General features: G+C 39.0%; 1 protein-coding gene across 1 annotated transcript in view; it reads right to left on the bottom strand.

The window, feature by feature from the left end:
- NAV3 (neuron navigator 3) overlaps nucleotides 1–19,177 on the bottom strand; it is a 417,043-nt gene that overhangs the window by 90,426 nt on the left and 307,440 nt on the right. Inside the window, exon 12 of the mRNA XM_049792275.1 lies at nucleotides 17,198–17,317. Coding sequence (XP_049648232.1) covers nucleotides 17,198–17,317 — 120 coding nt within the window. The remainder of the gene's footprint in view (nucleotides 1–17,197; nucleotides 17,318–19,177) is intronic.

Genomic DNA, 19,177 nt, shown 5'->3' with positions numbered 1-19,177 from the left:
CAGAAAAGTTAACATTTTGAGTTCTTTCAAATCTTGTGTGGCTTAGGGGTGGGACACGGTAAAGAAAAAAGCCAAGGTTTTGCCTACTGCAAGCTTGCCTGCTACAAAAAGCATACCCATTCCTTTGGTCAGCCTTTGGAAAAAAACCCCAGTCCATGCAGATTTACTGTACTACGGAAATTTAAAAACAGTAAGTGACATAGTATTAACCCAGGAACTTCAGCCCTTTGCCCTGCTTGCCTGTTGAATTAGAGATTAATGTTTGGGTTGGGGCTTTGGTGGGGTTTTTTAAGGTAAAACAATTAAATCCAGGTAGATTGAAATAGAGCATACTTACTTAATAATGATTTAATGATTCTATCAATTCTGTATCGTATTTCCTATAAGCATGATAAGCATGGGCTGAAACACAGCTGTAAGTTTACTTTAGCTAAAACAGGAAAGATTAGGTTTTTGTAGAGGCAAAGAGAACCCACGTCATAGTAATTTTCCTGCCTTGTCCTCTGATTCTCCTATTAGAAGGTCCCCTAATTATTAAAGGCCCAAAGCACCTGCACATAATACAAAGAGTCTGGCTGAAACCCAAAGAGTGTTCATCCTCTTCCAAAAATACTACAAAACATATGCTATTTTGTCTGAGAAAGCAAAGCAGACTGCATTTAAATTATACAAGGGGCAATATGCATCCAAAACGGCTGATTGCTGCAAGGAATGTCGACAGCTTAGTTGGAACCTATTAATGTTTGATATTAAAAATGAAATTTCTTAGGCTTTGAACTTGAATGTCAAAGTCTATGACACAAGAAACTTTTGCTGAGAAGGTAACGAGACCTCTGGCTAGCTGGGTTTATAGCAGTAAATATACCAGCATCTCAGTCAAGGAGATAAGGAGAGCTGCTTTAATAAATCACTGCCAAACAGCAGCCAATCACCCTGGATCTCTCCCCGGTATCCTGAAGCTCTCTCCTCTCCCATAAATGTCACCTTGAGTTAAAGCCAGAAAAGACCAAAAAAGCAGGGCTACCGCTTGGCTGAAACTGCACACACACAAAAACCCAAGCCCAAAACAAAAAAAAATGAAAAAATTTTTTAAAAAAAATCCTTTATCAGCTAGAAAGCTTCAGAAGACGTAGCAGCAATATGGCACCTCATTTAGCCCACAAATTACTCCAGTTAGACTCCCAAGATTCAGAGGCAGGTCACTAACATAAAGATGGAGAGGGCCCCAAACGGCTTCACTATAGAAGGGAAGAAAAAACAAACAAAAAACCCCTCATTACAAAGAAATTCTTTCCCCACTTTCTACATTAATAAGTGATGGCAACACTTGAGTTGGAGAGCAGACTAGCAAGTGAGAGATGAAGGAAAAATATAGCTGCAGACAGCAAAAACATTTGAAGCCTGTTGCAATTAATTAAGTCCCTGCCAACTTGGGAAACTTTGTCCCCCTCTCACGCTCCAGCCTTCGAGGCTGTCATGTTTGTTACCACCCACTTTGCAAAGCTGAAGTAATTTCTTTGAACGTTCCACATCAGCAGCATTTATCAGGATGTCAAAGGCTTCTTTCCAAACTGAATACTGACAAAAGTCTTTTGCTGTTTTTTCTTGTTCCTGACTACTGTTCCTCTCTTCCAAAGTTCGGTACACATATGTACCAGAAGGAACCCAAGTTTGCCGAAATCAGTAGAAGGGGTTGAAAGATAAGCTGGAAAAAGACAGAGCTACTGAAATTGGTACACTGGACAAACATATGAGTCCATAAAAGCAAACCTGAAAAGGAATGGCAATCATATTCATATATATATATATATATATATATATAACTGGACAGCAAAAATAGGTTCTCGTATTTACCGAACTGACAGAAAGGGAAGGATGAAATGGTGAAATTTCAAAATGGAACCATCACTGAGCTATAATTTCACTATTAAAAATGCAGTGGTGATAAACTTAAAAGAGGGGATCACTATGGGAAAGTGTTACAGCTAATTACTGAGTAACTAATGGAATCAAATATCTATCAACAAGGCGAATCAGAGTTTATTTTGAATTATAGTCTACCCTAGAAAGGTGGGACTACAGGAAGGAGCTAGGCATTCTCTTCCTTGGTAAAACAAACAAAAACCCAAAACCAACAGATGTTGAATATAAGAATGAAAGTAGCTGGAATATGTGAAAAAAACCAAACCCAGACAATACGACTACTAGAGTACAGGAAAGCTGGTCAAACCTAAAAGACACCCCAGGAGGTATAATGGAATTCAATGCTGCTTCAAAAGAAAATGCAAGGAGAAAGAAATGACCAATGTGATTTCTAAGTTCGAAGGTTAAAAAAGTCCTTTCTTGTAAAAAGAAAACGGGGAGGAAACCAATTAATAATATGGCTTCAGCCAAGTCTTGCAGGCAAGAGATAACGCCTGAGAAGAAGCACCGTGAAGTAATGCTATCCAAATGGGAATACAGAAGGCTTTTATAACAATATCAGAGGAAAAAACTAGCACTAGGGTGAGAAACCCATGAAGGAAGGGGGTCTGGCTTTAAATTAGCAGTGACTCGGAAATCACTGAGGTGGTGGCTTTTATAAAAAAATCCATCTTCAATGAGAAAAAAATTACAACTCCGGCAAAAGTTTGGCTTTCAAAAACCCTTGCTTCCCAGTGATAATTTTTTAAAAAGATTTCTAAGATTTCTCTTAAAATTTACAGAAAAATAGCAGATGGAACAGCTTCACAGAGAAACATCAGCACAATACTAGCTTTCAGGAAATGCATGAATGATTCTATATGTTCTCGTCCAACCAATTATTTTTGCCTCTGCCAAAAAGAAGTCATTTAACAATATAAAAATGAAAATACACTGGGAAACCAAAAAAAGGCTTGCACTTTTTTAACTAGTGGAAAATTAAAGGAACCTGAGCATGTAAGTGAAGCGGTGTATGAAGTTAAAGGCTACAACTTGCTACACACCATACAATTATTTATTTTTTATTAAAAACAGTTGCTGCCATACATTTTTATAGAGCCTCTGATATTAGCTTCATGAGATTTTACTTTGATTAGAATATGAAGCTGGCTGGTTCTTAGTGCTTGCATGAAGTCCTGATGGGGCTGACACACAGACTTTATTACAAGCTGGCAGCTAAATATGTACCAAAGAACTTTGCAACGGCAGCACAAAGGAAAACTATTGGTACTTTTTTGCCACTATAGCATATTACTTTAAAGTACTATGCTGATAAATGCGTTTCCATTCCTGACACAATACAGCACTGATTTATCTAGATTTAATACAGTTTTCCTCCTTTATCTCATTTATCTGGCTAAAGTTTTACACGCTCAGCTACTGCAGGTTAAATTCTCTGGTCCATCCCAATTGCACCCAGAACGCACCGATGCCTCCAGGCCACATCTGGCTTTCCACAATCCGGGGACGAATGGAAAATAACGAAACGCTTCTTATAATTGAGAGCAGCTCAGAGCGTTCTGGAGTGACCATTTGGCTACACGTAGCAGCTTGCAAGAGCTGAAGCGTGAAGCTCCGGGAGCCGCTCCACCTCTGCTGAGCTCCGAGGTCGCTGGGAGCCGCCAGCAGCGCTGGGACACCGGGGGCTCTCCCTGCACCCGGGCAGCACCCTCCGCAACCAAGGGCCGGTCGCGTTCCTCTAAAACAAGTCATAGAATCCATGCCAAAACCAGACACAACTGAAATACTTGCTTTTTTTTTTTTGCCCTTTTTTTTTTTTTTTTCTGTCAACAGCCTACAAAATAATTTCGGAGCATCCCAGCTGAGTTGGACGAGGATGTTGCACGGTCTTATTTTGCTGGCATACTAACCATGCAGGCGTGCACGCTGTACTCGGCATGGTACTTACACCCTTGAGAGCAACGGTCTCCTCACTATCCTTTTGATATCTTTTATGCACGGTTTCAGCAGTCTCTGTAGAAGAACTTCAGGCTTTAGGAGACATACGATAATTCCCCTTTGGTACATAATTAGTGCCACGGTTTGCATTTTCTTCAGGATGAAGTCCCTTCTCTGCTGTGTCTCTGGAAGCTTCCCGCTGTGGGTTCAGCCCGGCCAAAGGGTCACTTTCTGACCGCCCTTTCACGTACACTCCTTTTGAAGAACTGCTTAGGAAAGTACTAAATCATTTTAAGTACTCTCTGGCCGACCATAAAGAAAATTTAAAGTGTGCTAACACAAGCCTTTTCAGGAAGTTTTTAATGGCAAATACAGTACTGCATGTACGGTATGCACCAGAGACCCACAAGACATCAGGCACCACGGGGGGCCCGGTGTAGGAGCTGTTCCATCTTTTTCATTGGGGCCAAGTATTAAAATGCATATAATAAATCTTAGGCTGATTAAATATATTGCAGGCCCACAATCTTCTCATAAGACTGTTCCAGCAAAAATACATACACGTCTTCTACAATCATAGTGGTTCAACATACTGGTGTTTATTCTCCTATCAGGAATAGAAAAAGACAGGGAAGAAGAGTAAGATTCATGTCGAACTGAGTTTCCTTAAGGAGCAAAGGCTTTCTGTGACATGTACATTAATCCACAAATTTCTCCTGAGGGATTTCTCCGGGGTCAAATGAAATGAGGAAAGTAATTTGCTACATCTACAACTTAAGCATCCAGAGCTTGAATCTAATCACGTACCATTCAGGAAGACCTGACAACACGTTCAGCATAATCTGTACATTATGGCACGCTTTTGCAAACAATATTTTGAAAAAACACTCAGAGATAAAATAGAAGACAGTTAACTGTGGAAGATTCTGTTGTTTTAAGATCACTCTGGCATATTTCTGTTTGCCTAAAAGATCAAGAGTAAACATGTAAAAATCTAACACTGTCCTCTGAAAATCTAGTTTTATTTACAGGTTTGTGACCTCCAAAGTGCAAGCCATCCTGAAATTATCAGGTTGCTTACAGTCCTCATTTTTTTTAAATTAAAAATTCCTTATTTATTTTTTCCTAAATTTTCCTATTTTTCCTTTTTAGACCATATTTTTTTCCTCATAATTTGGCTTAGGTTTTCAAACACAAATCCTATAAAACCAGGTGTGAGACACTTAAGTTGGGATCACTCTTCCTAGGATCTATGTTGGGCTTTTTTCCCAACTTCTCCTTGCAAAATGCAACCGAGATGCTGGGAACAAAAAGAACTCCTACTCAAACAAGTCAAGGTGGTTTCCCAGAAACTGGCAGCACGAACAGCAGAATTGCCTAAGAAATTAACTTGGTATCTTGATTAGTCTCCTCCCAAATACATGAATTATTTCACATGAAAATGACAACACTGTCCTTTGGTCCCTATTTCATTATATGAATGATTCTTAGCATGGCACTGATAATTAATCCTCATTTTTAAGGCACTGGTCTAAAACATCACAGCTGCTGGAGAGGGGAAAACAGATGACTTCATATCCTGTGTGTATTTTCCTTAGGCATTGGACTGATGGGAGGCAGCTTTGGTTGTCCATGTAGTATAGGGCAGCCACTAGATTGTTTTATACCATACCTAGTAAATTTTACAAAGGCTCTTTTAGAGGATTAAGTGAATATTTAGATACATGTCATTATGATTTTTCCTCTAGGGGTACCCACTATATGGGTGGTGGTGAGGGGAACAGGGCAGGAGGTTGGAAAGCAGAAGACACCCTTCAAAGCCAGCTTTTTAAGGAGTATTCACTTTCCAGGGGGATCATCCACAAAAAAAACCCTCAGCTACCTTTAGTTAGAGTATTTTTATAAGAAGCTGCAGCTGGTGAGCAATTCTTAATGCTACTTAGGATATATTATCAAGATGGAAACTTCTTTCAAAACCCGTGATCTACTGAAAAATAAAGAATAAATTATTTTTTATGTTTTTCTTTAACTTGAAAATGTTGAAGTGTTGGTAGCAATTTGGCATCCTACTAATTACCTATGGCAACGCCACAACTGTGAACCCAGAAATGCACTGCTACCTTCTTGAAAGAGAACCTCAACGACCTTACTCCTTTGGCAATTCAATACTTCGTGAAACGAACTCGGTATTTGGGTTTCACCGCTACTTTTATGGAGAAAGGACAACAGCTAATGTTTTCAGAGCGGGGCGTGGTGGAGAAAATGCTTGAAGCTTTAAGACAACGAATATCCCATCGTTCAGTTCCCCCTTGTATCAGAGCCACGGCTAGTGAAAGAAACGGAGCTCCTGTGAAGGAAATAGTTACGCCTCCCTGAGTAAGCGCTACTCAAACCCAGTACAGACCGAGAACCAACACTGAGCGTAGCAATTGCTGACCAGCTACCTTCAGTATTTATTGCCTTTGTGCTCACTTGTACCAAAGAGCTGCGGCAGGTCCAAGAATCTGACAAAATACCACCAACGCAGCCATCCAAAATTAATAAACTATCTATCGTAAATTTTCTGTGGGGTAGGCTGTTCTTACTGCCCACACTGGAAGTCTGCAGAAATTGAGTTGGAGTTCTTGGGGCTCACTTATCACTACTCAGCAATTCAGTGGCACGCTGGAATGACACTCATACACACAAGCCCAGTCTTAAAATTTCCCACATTGCCAATTCAATAGGATCGTTCCAAAACAAAATACGACGGGTAATTTTGTGGAAAATAGCTGTTTAGGGAAAGCTATTGAAAATCTAGTTAGGATATTAGCTTTCACGATTTATCTGGAAGGCTCTAAATTATCGTTGTCAACATACTTTATTTTTAATACACAAAAAATGAATTTTCCTACACGCTTTTCCATTGAGTTTATCCACTTTATATTCATCCATTTCTCAAGAGTATTGCTGGTGTCATTAATTTAAATGATTAAGGAGAGAGAAAGAAAGATGTACAAAACAGGATCATAAATTTCTTTCTATCCTGAACAAAGGGAAAATACTTGTAAAATAGAGCCAATTCAGTTATTTTTTACGCATCAGAAGATTTGGGTCATACGTGGCACACTGAGGCAATTCTTTTCATAGAGGAGAAGGATTTTAACTCAAAGAGGAGAAAGAATAATTCTTTAACCTTAAAGAAACGTGCTGATTTCTCTTTCAATAGCTTCGCTGTACAGAAACTGTTTTTCCTAAAATGGAGCCTTTCTAAAATCCCTTGGAAGGTAACTCCTTCCACTAAAGGACTATCCCCGGATGACAGTATGTCCTATCATGCTGTGGCTGATGTAACTACATACAGGCTTGTCACTTCACTGCAGTGCTCCACTAGAATTTCTTTTATTTAAAATGAAAAAAAAACCCACCAAAACCCCAGCCGGGTTTTTGGTTTGGGTTGGGTTGGGTTTGGGATTTTATTTTTTTTTTTTTAAATTCTCTAAACCAGTCATGGTTCATCTTAACATACCTCAAAAGCTAACTGTCCAGCTCTGTTCCTGGTACAGTCAATGGAAGAAGAGAAGAGCCTCCAGATGGTGGTTCATGAGTCATGAATATTATAGACCTTTATTGATCACTTGCCTCTCAAAAAGTATTACATGTCTTCCAGGCACTCCAGACACAGACCACTATTAAATTTTGTCTACTTTGGTATTTGAATCTGGCAATAAATATCTTATAGAAAGATCTAAGCTTGACTGAAAAAAGTGAAGATAAGTACAGCCTACCTTTATGCCTCATATCTTGTTCCTACAGTTCACTAACTTGCTACCGCAGTTGTGTGTGAATTTCTAGTTTGAATCAACAAATTTTCAGATTTTAGGCACTGGCTCTCAATATTATTCTGTTCATTGAGGAACAGTCAGAAGATGTGTAATACAGAACTTAATGTTTTCTGTCTCTGTAGTTTCTTTTCCAGAAACTGATGCAAATCCTACCCATTTGAAATATCTTAATTTCACTTTTAAGTAAGTATACTGAGTGTCTGATCAAAAATTGTTGGATATTATAATATAAAAGACTCTAACATATCAATAAGATTTATTTCTAGATAAAAAACTTTGAGGAATGACAAATACCTGTTCTGTCAATTACCGTACTTCCCAGGGCAATGCAATTATTTCCAACACTAAACATGCTTTCAAACCGTAGTAAAGCAATTTTTGCTTTCACGAATTTACCTACACAGCAGTTCATAGGGTTAGCAGCCATTTTACACTCTATTCTGCAGTATGAGATGGATCTAGAGCATAATGCATCCAAAAGGAATATAGGAGAAAGTTTAGCACATTGGAAATTAAGCCTGACGCACACATGTAACATTAAAAGCTTATTTGTTCAGGTAAATTGTAATGAGGCAAAACTATTTTTAAATTCCATTCAAATAATGTATTTTAGATTATTCAATCCACTAAGCAGGTTTGAATTATAACTATACCATATCCTTTTGTAAAAAACCTCCTGTAAAACGCATTGAGGGTTCCTCTCTTTATGTTTACACATCTGATCCTGCTTAAATTGTTATGACAATCTTTTGTTTACAAAGGAAATCTTTGAAGACTTAATATTTTAACAATTAGATACAGATGAGATTAGTGCTGTAACTTCAAAAGAAAACAAACTGCAAGCACATTGCTGCAGCAAACATTTCCCTGTGCGGAGCTGAGGTTGTCACAAGGGGCTCAGGAGGGGCAGGAAACCTCCGCAACGGCGCTCGGAGAACAGATTGAAGAGGGAGGATCGTCTTTTCCTCTCTCCATCAAAAGAAGACTCAGAGGTGACATAGTCAAGATTTATAAGTAAAATGTTGATACAAGCGAACGCAGGGATTTCTTTTCAAAGAGAAAGGTTAACACATGTTGCGTCCCGCAGCGAGGGGTATTCTCTGCACTGGCTGGCAGTTTTTCTGCCACGCTGTATCCTTCCCAGCTTTCCCTTCATGCTCTCTCCCTTTGAACACTGTCTTTAGCCAGCCTACGGGGTTGAAAGTCCATTTCTTTTTCCGGAAAATAAAAGGCTCCCATGTTTTTTAACCTGCACAGCTTTAGATACATCCTTCTTTTAATTTAGTCTGATCACAGGTAACCCGTGACTAGCTTTACAGCGGGATTCCGGCTATCTTTTTTAGCCACTAATGATGAAGTTACCTTGCAATGCAATTGCCAATCCAAAATGCATCGAACACCACTGCTTTCCTGCAGCCCCAGGACGGAGAGCCGTACCGTTTTGCTCTAAGAGCAGCACATTGCAAGGGAAAAGGTCAAAACTTTGCCATTTTCCTCTTTTGCACTGTAAGCAGCCCTACAGCCCAAGCAGCAAACGTGCATTTGCACCCCTAAGATGCTAGGCTTAATTTAAATTTATCCTTCCTTTCACCTACCTGTTTTGTCCACCTGCCAGCTAGGAGGAAGAGTGGGTGTACAAAACAACAGCAAGTAGCTGTCAGAGCTGATCATTTTACCCCTGTCTCATTACCTCTTGTGGGTATGAAAAAGCTCACCGTGGCGTGGCTTTCTATTTTTTTCCTGTTTTTTCCTCGTTTTAGAGGTCTCCTGAAGCTGCCAAATCCAAACGTTCTTTAAAGTGCACTTATACCTAATAAATCCAAGGCAAAGGATTTTTATAGTGTTGCAAATGAATTACTTTCTATGAAAGTGTTAATTGGAACATTCTTATAATTCATATGTTTTGCTTGCCAAGCATGCATGTACATGCATACCACAAACGACCTGAATCTGGTAAGTAGCTATTACAAAAATAGTTCTTTAAGAAATGACTTAAGTAAGAAACAAGAATATTTTACTCCACAAGGAAGTAGGTCTCTCTGAGGCAATTTAGAACAAAAGACAACTTAGTGATCACAAGCTGCTGCGTCTCCAATACTAAATTATCAAACCTGTAATTTTTATATTCATTTTCATGAAGCATCTGTCTAAAATATACCATGTTCGTTAATGTTAGAACTATAATCTCAATTGCACCTATTTTATGGCAAATTTCAATATGATTTTTGTTTTAATAGCCATGCAGGAGAATAAATTTACATTTTTTTTTTCCTCCAGCCATCAAACAAATCAAGACATTTTAAAGAACTTCATATATTTCTTGACTTCAGGACTCAAATATGTATCACACATTTAACTTTGTATTTGAGCCTGGGGTGTTTTGGGTAATGATTTAAATCTTGCTACCCATGTTTTGTTCTAACACAAAGGAGACAGTACATTAGTCTTTGCTGATAGCAATGAAGTACAGTAGTGAACCAAAATGATGCCGCTGCTGAAACTGTAAACTGAGTCTTAGCTAGTTGATATTAAATACATTGGTACTCTTTTCAGGAGTAGATTACAATCAAAATAAACCATCTGCATTTTCCTGAAGGAAGTATTAGCAATCTGTTAGCATATGATAAAGTCCAGCCTCACTTCTAATAATTTTAGAGTATCTAAACGAAACTTTGAGATAAGCAGAAATAAAGAATGCAAATAGACCGCGTGACATTAATACCTAGCTCCACACCATCCACTTTGAAAAAGTGGATCTGCTAGAACGTTGAATGTGTCAGCTGTAAACAGCCACCCTTCAGTTTAATGACCCTACAGCAAACTATATGCTCAGCTCATTCAGCATCGCGTGAGAATGTAATTCGCTTCCATTCCTTCCAAAAGTTTAAAAACTTATTTCCATGAATTCCTTTTTTGTATAAACTGAAATTAGTTGATATTGTCCCTCTTTCTGCCACTTGACAGAAACTGAGAAAGAGAAAACTTCATTTGTCATTCATTTCACATAATCACTCGCAGCTCGGTCTTGTTTTAAAGTAAACATCTGCCATGCACTGTTCTTGCCTTTTCTGAATGTCATTTCCTTATGTAAGCTGGGTGCAAAGAAATGTGTCTGCAGACATGATGTTGCAGGATCATGACAGTTTAACATACTAATGACAGCATGCTAACAATGCAGTTCGTTTATGTCACTGATATTAATAAAGTATCTGAACCAAAAAACACACAGCTGTTAAATGTTTCCATGTTTTGGTTTGTGGTTCTATGGGCAATTTCTATAAATACTTAAAGCAAGTAAGGGAGCGGGCAACCTCACAAAATCAGATCAAAGTCCAGTTGCTCTGCTTACTTGATATCGTCCAAATCCTGACTTTTGAAAGCATGACCAGAAACAAAGTCATACTCAGTTCAAATACCATTCTTTTAAAATTAATAATGCTGTACAAAATCATATTACTGAAAATTTTATTTCTCATTATGCTTTTCAAAATAAGGTATTCATCCTCAAAGGATCCTTAATACTTAACATAATGAGCCAAAAAAACCAGGAGTGCTCCTTTTGACACAATTATTCTGCTCTTCATGCATGGATATACCCATATTTATGCTTTAGGTACTTAAATTTTGCATCTGCACTTTGCAGAAACAATAAAACCCGAGATACACATTGAAACAGGTACTTCTAACTAGTAAATTTCTCAATAGCCTAGCAGATGCCAAAATGAGGAAAGATTTACACCAGAGATTATGAAAATGCAGGATCATTTGAGAATAATAAAAGTAAATGGTGGGAAATGTTAACAGCAACAGCTGTGAAAAGAAATTGTGGAAGATTAAAAGTGTGGAAGATTAAAAGTATAGAAGAGAGCAACAATAGTAAAAACAGTTTAAAAATTAAATTGCTTCACAAGAGAGATTCTTTAATTATGGTTTCTGGAGATATTTGAGTAGTAACTGCAAAAACAGAAAGGTATAGGTATTTATAATTATTTCACTCTCTTAAGAACCTACTAATACTCTAAAATCACAGCCAGGAAAATTATAGCAGATCACACAACTGTATGAACCATGCTGACTTTAAAGTCTATAATGACTTTTTAAGGTTGTGCACAGAATAGCAATCACAGGCATACTTAATGGTGAAGGCAGGTGCAAAGGTACGGGAAGACTCCCTACACAGCGCTGGAGGTTTGCAGCAAAACGGTTTTGCCCAAGAAAGTCTTAGCCAGCAAGAAGTAGGTATATCTATTTTGTGTTCTATTGTTTATTATTTCATATCTATCGGATGAATATTTGTTTTATTGCCACAGACACTGGTACCCAGAGTTGGACACAGCTGAAATGTTGGGAGACAGAGGAAAGCGTAGACGGCCGAATGTTTGCACACAGTGAACAGTTCAGTACTGTGGCATATACATTTCCTTTAACTGTCCATAGTAAATCCTGCTCTGCTACCAGAAGCACCAAACTGAACAGGTAATAGTTGCGACATGGGAGAACAGTGATCACATCAACACCAAACTGCAGAGGCACCTGGCAGAAAGCAGAGTATTAGTACAGTGCTGACATACAAATTACGCAGAAGCATCTGGAAAGGCAAAACATAAAGTATGCCTGTCCACTGAACAACATCCCAAAGGGTTAAATTCCAAACGACATCAGCAATTTCAATGTGCTGCCAAAACTTTACAGTATGAGAGCAGGCACTGTATTCTATTAGGATTTTAAGTTACCGTTCATGATGTCTCTCAGTGTTTTCTGATACTACCAACCCTATGAAACAGGGCTCCCAGTTCAATACCCCTTTGAACTCTGGAAAAGTTCCTTTTCCAAAAGTACAATATTCCAGCTCAAGGCTCATCTACTCAGACAAACACCAGAAGAAGACTTACAGTCATTCATGCAGGAAGTTAGTTAATAAACTACAGACAAAATCTGGAATTATTTTATTATCATTATAATTAATAATGTATTATGGTGATTACAGTTTGGCTGAGAACAAACAGGCCAGCCTGAGCTAGTCTGAGATAACTGCCAAATCTTCTGCACATGTGACAGATGGTGGAAGCATTTTAAAGACTCCCTGTGCACAAGAACTCTGTGTAACGGGCGCTCCGATTCAGTGCAACAGCAAAGTAGCTGAAGAGGGTCTTGATAAAAGCACACTAAGCAGCATAAGCTGCCTTTAAAGCTTTGGGTTTCATCTGAAAAAAAGGTGAAAAAACCAGAATAGTGCATCCAAGGGACGTGAGGGGAAAGCGGTTGCACAACTTAAGTTGGCTGTTGACCGATGCAAGTGAAGGAAACTGTGGCTTTTGATACAGTGCACGAAATTCAGCAGGTATAGGGGCGGAAGGACAATGGTTGAACTAGTGGAGCTATATCCCCTCTAAAAGGGCTTGTTTCAACTTCTCTAACAGGGAGGGTGGGTTGGAAGCATTGCAACTTACTTTTCAATAAACCTTATTCTTCCCAAGAACATAATTCATTTTGTGTGTTTACATCTAATCTCTTTTGGCTCATCTTACTTTGAAAAGGGTTTTGAACTCCAAGAATGTTCCTCAAATACTCCCTTTAAGAGTCCCAGAAGGCAAATGCTAGAGTGTAGAGGAGGAAGACAGAACAATAAATGAAAAGTAACATCATACCACTGAGAACTCTCTCAGCCACATCCCAAGTTACACCCGCTGCAGTGAATCCATCTTCTCCTCTAATTAATATCTTATGGTATCTGAAGCAAGGTAAGTTGCAAGGAATAGGCATTTATAGACCAAGAAAAAGAGTCCAAATCAGAAAAAAAATCAAAAGAAGACTGATACAACCATTGACATCTGATGCTGCCAGTGTCCCTTCAGCCTTTCATTGAACCGTTACAATTCTTTCCCTAGAACAAGCAAATGTGCTGTGTTCCTTTCTACACCAATGTGCTTTCCAGAGCAGCTTGCAAGCAACACTTAAGCCTTGGCTTATGTTGCATTCATGAATTTAGCTTTTTATGAAGTTGTTCAAAGAGCAATTTAATATTATTATTTGGATGAGCTCTCTCAGGCTAGGTTTCCACATGGAGATCCTTCAATTCTTTGCTTTTTGGCAAGAAGTGGAGATGCAGGTGCTCTCTGAAACCAATTTAGAGTGGAATCAAACTGGGGACCTGATTGTCTTTTTAGACCAGTTCCATGCCCTTAATTTCAATGAATTCTTCCTTATTTATCCATTAAACGAGAATCAGTCTGAAAGTACACATTTGCCAGAAATGGCATTACCCTTAGAGATACCATCAGCCCACCTATCTGAAGAATACTGTACTGCCAGCTCACAAAAAAAAAAAAAGTTTTAAAATATAAGTAGAAGCTGTAATTTGGGTTGTCAGAGAAAACCCAAGTTCAGTTTTCATGAAGAACATGGGGTTGCTGTCAGCAAAAGTTGCTGGCTCTAATGATGGACGGAATACTGAAGCTTCTCTCCTGCCTGCTAAAGTAAATCAGATATTTGCAGCATATCATTTATTTTCCGCCTGCACAGAGATGCCAGCAGAGTCCTTTACAACAGAAAGGCCAGGGCAAATCATGCCAATTATGAAAAAGGTTTATGCTAATGATACCACAGAGAAAATGCATATGTCCTTCATATATCTACAGGGATGATAGGAGAATAAACCTCTTTCATGGAAGTTCATCATACCAGTGGCAAAGCATACCTTGAAGCCCTGACACAAACCCTATTGTTTTTTGTTCAGAGTAGAAAAAATAAGATCTAAAATGCTATGTGAAATAAGATGAAACCTTAGGTACCCACGCGGTTGTGAAGGACCAAAGCCTATCCTGCCACACAAAGCGGGAGTCTCAGCAATCTCTGTATTGCTTTTTCCACCTGATTTCATATCATATATGTGATACACATAGTTGAAGATCAGCATAAACCATTTTTGTGTGTCTGTTTGACCTAATACAGTTTTTTTGTGACCCATTTTGGCAAGCATGTGTTTTGTTATCATCAGAACTCATAAAAAAATTTACTTTTTTCCATTTCCTAAACGACTTTTTGCTGCTTCAAGGAATAGCATACACTTACACATTAAAAAAAAAAAACCAAAAAACCAACCCCAAAACCCCAACAAAAAAACCCCACACCATATTAATAAAGCACAATTAAGTTTGTAAAAATCAAGCATAGAAAGGTCAGGAAATGCCAGAATTGTCTGAACATCCATAATTTAAATCCCTCATGCCTGTGCATTATGATAAACTTTTTAATTACATGACAGCATATGGATGTTCCATGACACCCGGTTTAGAAGGTTCAGTAGAGCACAGGAGTCCAGCTTTCATTCTTTGTGTTACGGGAAAGCAGTCATTACAAAGCAAATCTTACTTCACATTTCTAGGCTTTAAGCTCAAAAATGACTTTGGGGCTTGCTCATGCGGTTTGCTAATGTCAAGAGCAGTTTGCAAATGCACAGTGAAGATGGAATATATTGAGATTTTAGTTGTTGAGATCAAGTCTTTCCTGAATACTCATGAATTTCATTTTTTTAAAAGCCTTGTATCTTGCATAAAATTGGTCAGCTTTTCACTCAAGGCCCAAAATAATCTCCTGACAAATTTGAAGTCACCGCTCCACAATCTGACAAGCGATAGACTCAGAGATGAAAGACTCAGAAACAGCAGGGTAGTTTTTAGCACAACATTTTTAGCCAGTCTGACAAAGTTGTATAAAGAAACCAAAACAGATTTATGTACTGGGAAATGCTGGACAATCTCATTAATTGAAAACCGATAATAGCCTCCCTGTGGTTTCACATGCAAAACATATATACACCTGCACACTATATAGAACAAATTACACATACATTACTAAATAACACTTCAAAGAAAAACAAACACAAAATGTTTGAGTGGCATCTAGAGCTTGAGGAATAGTAAGAAAAATTTAAAAATCCCTTAATTTGGACCTCTTTTTTTTTTTTTTTCAGGGAAAATGTGCGTGGTTTGAAACCTGGGTGTGAATATTGCATGGTGGGAAGAGCTCTAATAATTTCACTCCCAGCTGAAAAAAAAAGATATACAGACATACAAAAACGTGGGCGCTAGCGACATTCTGTCTTTAATTACATGACTCCCAGACTCTAAATTTTCCACCCTCTCTCCCACTTTGAGCTTAAGGTTCTTGTTCTCACATACAGAGCTCCACAAAAGTCCCTCCTGCCCACATCTCATTTCTCATTTGCTCCTTCTGTTACTGCCTGACTTCTATCCAAATTATTTTCTTAAACGCCTACTGTACACTTTCTCTGGTCTTTGCATCACGTCAACGCTTGCGTTCCAAAGAACCGAGCCATGTTCCTTTGAATTGCTATCTAAAATAGGTTTTTTTGCAAGGTCAACAAATGCTAATATGCCAGCTAAAGCAACCTTCTCCTGTAAGTAACTGGTTCTCTAGATGAAAATTATCTTCTTTATCCTGATGCATTGCATGCACTCTTTGATTAATGCAGACTATCCCTGACTTGTGTCACAGGTGTATTTTCACCAGAGAACTGTGAAAAGTGAAAATTATATCATACCTGGGTTAATATCCTAGAAGTTCTTCAACTAATTTGCTGGGTTTGTAAAACCAGAGCCACTCCGTGAATCTTTTCTCCCTTCCTGATTAAAAACATTTTTTTTTCCTTAAAGAAAACCTGATTTTAAAAAGATGGGACTGAATTCAACCCCCTAAAACTGAAGGCTGCCAAATTTCACAGCTGCTCCTTATCTCTGTGATGGTCTGACCAAAACCTCAGAGCTGACAGCTCTAAGTTCTGCAAAAGTTGGGTTATGAATTTTTATTTCTCAGACATGGATACAAGCCACCAATACGAAACTACTTTAAACTCAAGGAAAAGGAACAGAAAACGCTTTCCTAATCCGCAGAAGTACTAGTGGGAGCGCATTTTTTGGCTCACACCCATATATACACGTAGAAGGGCAAGATAGCGTTGGTTCTCTTTTCACGCTGTGTAGAGGATGGGATATAACCCCAGTTCTCACTTCCCACTGCTCACAGCTACTGCCGCCTTCTGACACCCGCAGAGGGCAAAATGGGTGAAGAAGATCAGAGTTCTGGTTGCAGCCAACTCCAAGCGCATGTTCTGACACACTTCGCCAGGCAAGCTCCCTGCTGCCTGGAGACCACGCGTATTCTCCCTACATCTGTCAATTGACGGGGCAACCTGTGAAAACCATGTCCCAGTTCAGAGATTCGAGATTGCAGGTAAGGTCTGGGCTTCTTAATATTTTCACTTACGTCTTCAACAATAAATCGTTCCTAAGTCCCCTTCACGTGCGAGAAATTTGCTTTTCCCCCACTTCTTGTGGTATTTGGTGTACCGTGTGCTCAGAAACCTAGCAGCCTCAGAGGCTTGCTTTCTCTTGCTATGCCTTATGAACAAAATGGTGATATATTAGCAGGTATGAAGGACGAAAACCATTTGTAAAGCTCAGCTAGGTTTTTACTTAGCAAAGCACTGTTACCTGTCTGCATCCACAGTCACGTCATGAACCCCTCTTTGAATGACGTCTCGAGAGGCAGCTAGGTCTGGTATTCGGTTCAGACTTCTAGTGTACAGGTTGAGTCCTCCATCTGTCATGTACCTGAAAATAAATGTGTGGTCAATCAGTGGGAAATGCAACCATCTGGCAACCACGTTTCACTCTAAAGTTAATGGACTGTGAATTCAAATGTTTAAGGTACGGGCTGTCCTATTAGATTGTAGGCTTATCCTAAATATTCTCACTTTGTGTGCCTAGCACAGGGAGATCGGATATATGCCTATTTTCTAGGATCATTTGCCTTTTTCTGTGATGGCTTACAGGCCAACCTGTTTGACTAAAATAGACTGAAGCCCTCAAGTATCTTCAAAAATTTTAATCATATTTTAAGTACTGCAGTTTTGTCAAAGAATAGCACCAGATGCAAGAAGCATAACTCCAGTTAAAAAAAAAGAAGAAAAAAAAAAAGCAAAAAAATCAGTGGCATCCATCTAAATGGGAATAGAAATTGAGAATCCAAATCCGTAGTCCCTGCTGGGATGCAATATTCAGATATGAAAGAGATATCCAGAGAAGCCCTTACAATGACATTTAAGAATATGTTTCTATCTGTGTTCCTTTTGCTTGATTCCCACCACTTCACATTATAATGAATGACTAATAAATCGAACAGTGAGTATAGTGCTGCTTACTCACTAGAGAACTATTAAAAGTTTCTGTATTTCAAGCAGCAGCAATAATTTCTGGAACGCCTACCTACAGTTTAGTTATCTCCATGAGAGGTCTTGGTGCTTATAACTGAGCCATACCACAAGCCTGTCCTACTCTCAAGACCTGTCCGTTATTTTCTCAAAGGACCTTTCATTAAACTGTCTTCCCTCTTAGGCTCTTGTTTTTTACATTTCCCCTTGTGGTTTTTGGTAACTTTAGTGTAGCAACCTAGTACAGAGTTTGCACAGATTTATTTGTGAAGGACCATGCGCATGTATGGCACTCGACATAGAAGTGTACATATACAGGCAAAAAATTTGGTATACCTCAGTGAATCTACGGAAAATCCAATTACAGGCTTACTGAAATAAGTGTAGTCCCAATGTTAGGATGATGGCTAAAATTACCTACTCAGTTCACTCCCAGTTCAAATAATCTTGAACACAAGTTCTCCTTGAGCCATGAAACGGTGCCACTCAAACCCATCTTTCAGTCGAAGCGTGTGTCCACGTACACAAACATTTAACTTTAATAACTCTACGCAGCCGCCCCGGCACAAGCCAAGGCACACGCACCCCGCCAGTGCTCCAGATGTTCTGTTGGCTCTCTCCCTGCGGTTCCTTCTGGGAGCTGATTTAATTGAAATCAACTGTCCCAGAGACCTCAGGGCTAATACAGCAGCCCAGGAACACCAGCCTCCACCCCACGGTTCGGGGTGGGTGAACTGGTGCAGATTTTGAGAGCAAAGCTGCGGTAGCGTAGCCCTGTGCCACAGCTACGGTTTGAGACGGCGTCGTGTGCTGGTGGCAATCTGGACGAAGGCAACCTCGAGTGCATTAAAACACAAAGGGTTGGTTTGTTTATTTTTAACCAAACGCTGAGGCATTTTATGCACTGGTAAGATTTGGCCTGCAGTTCAGCAAGGGATTTCTGAAACCTTGGTATCTGGGGTCTGCAGAAGGTAACTTTACATTTGTTTTCAAAGGTAAATTAACAGTCACACTTACACACTAGATTTATCCTTTTATTAAAGACAGAATTTAGACTTTTTGACAGATTATTTAGCTAGGGGTGAATTATGCAGTAGGTTCCAAGGCTCTGGAATTGCATATTAAATTTAGCTGTGGTTTGAATGCCATCCAGACTATATGGATTTTTTCCTGTGTAAGTAAGGCCTGAATGGAGACACTTAACAAGTGCAACAGTCCTTCCTCGCACTGATTTCTAATTACTGCTGCATTCCTGTCCCCA

Source organism: Accipiter gentilis, chromosome 34 (assembly GCF_929443795.1).
Source record: "Accipiter gentilis chromosome 34, bAccGen1.1, whole genome shotgun sequence".
In the NCBI taxonomy this organism is placed as follows: domain Eukaryota; kingdom Metazoa; phylum Chordata; class Aves; order Accipitriformes; family Accipitridae; genus Astur; species Astur gentilis.
The sequence above is the reverse complement of the archived record's forward strand: the minus strand, read 5'-3'. Positions and strand labels throughout refer to the sequence as shown.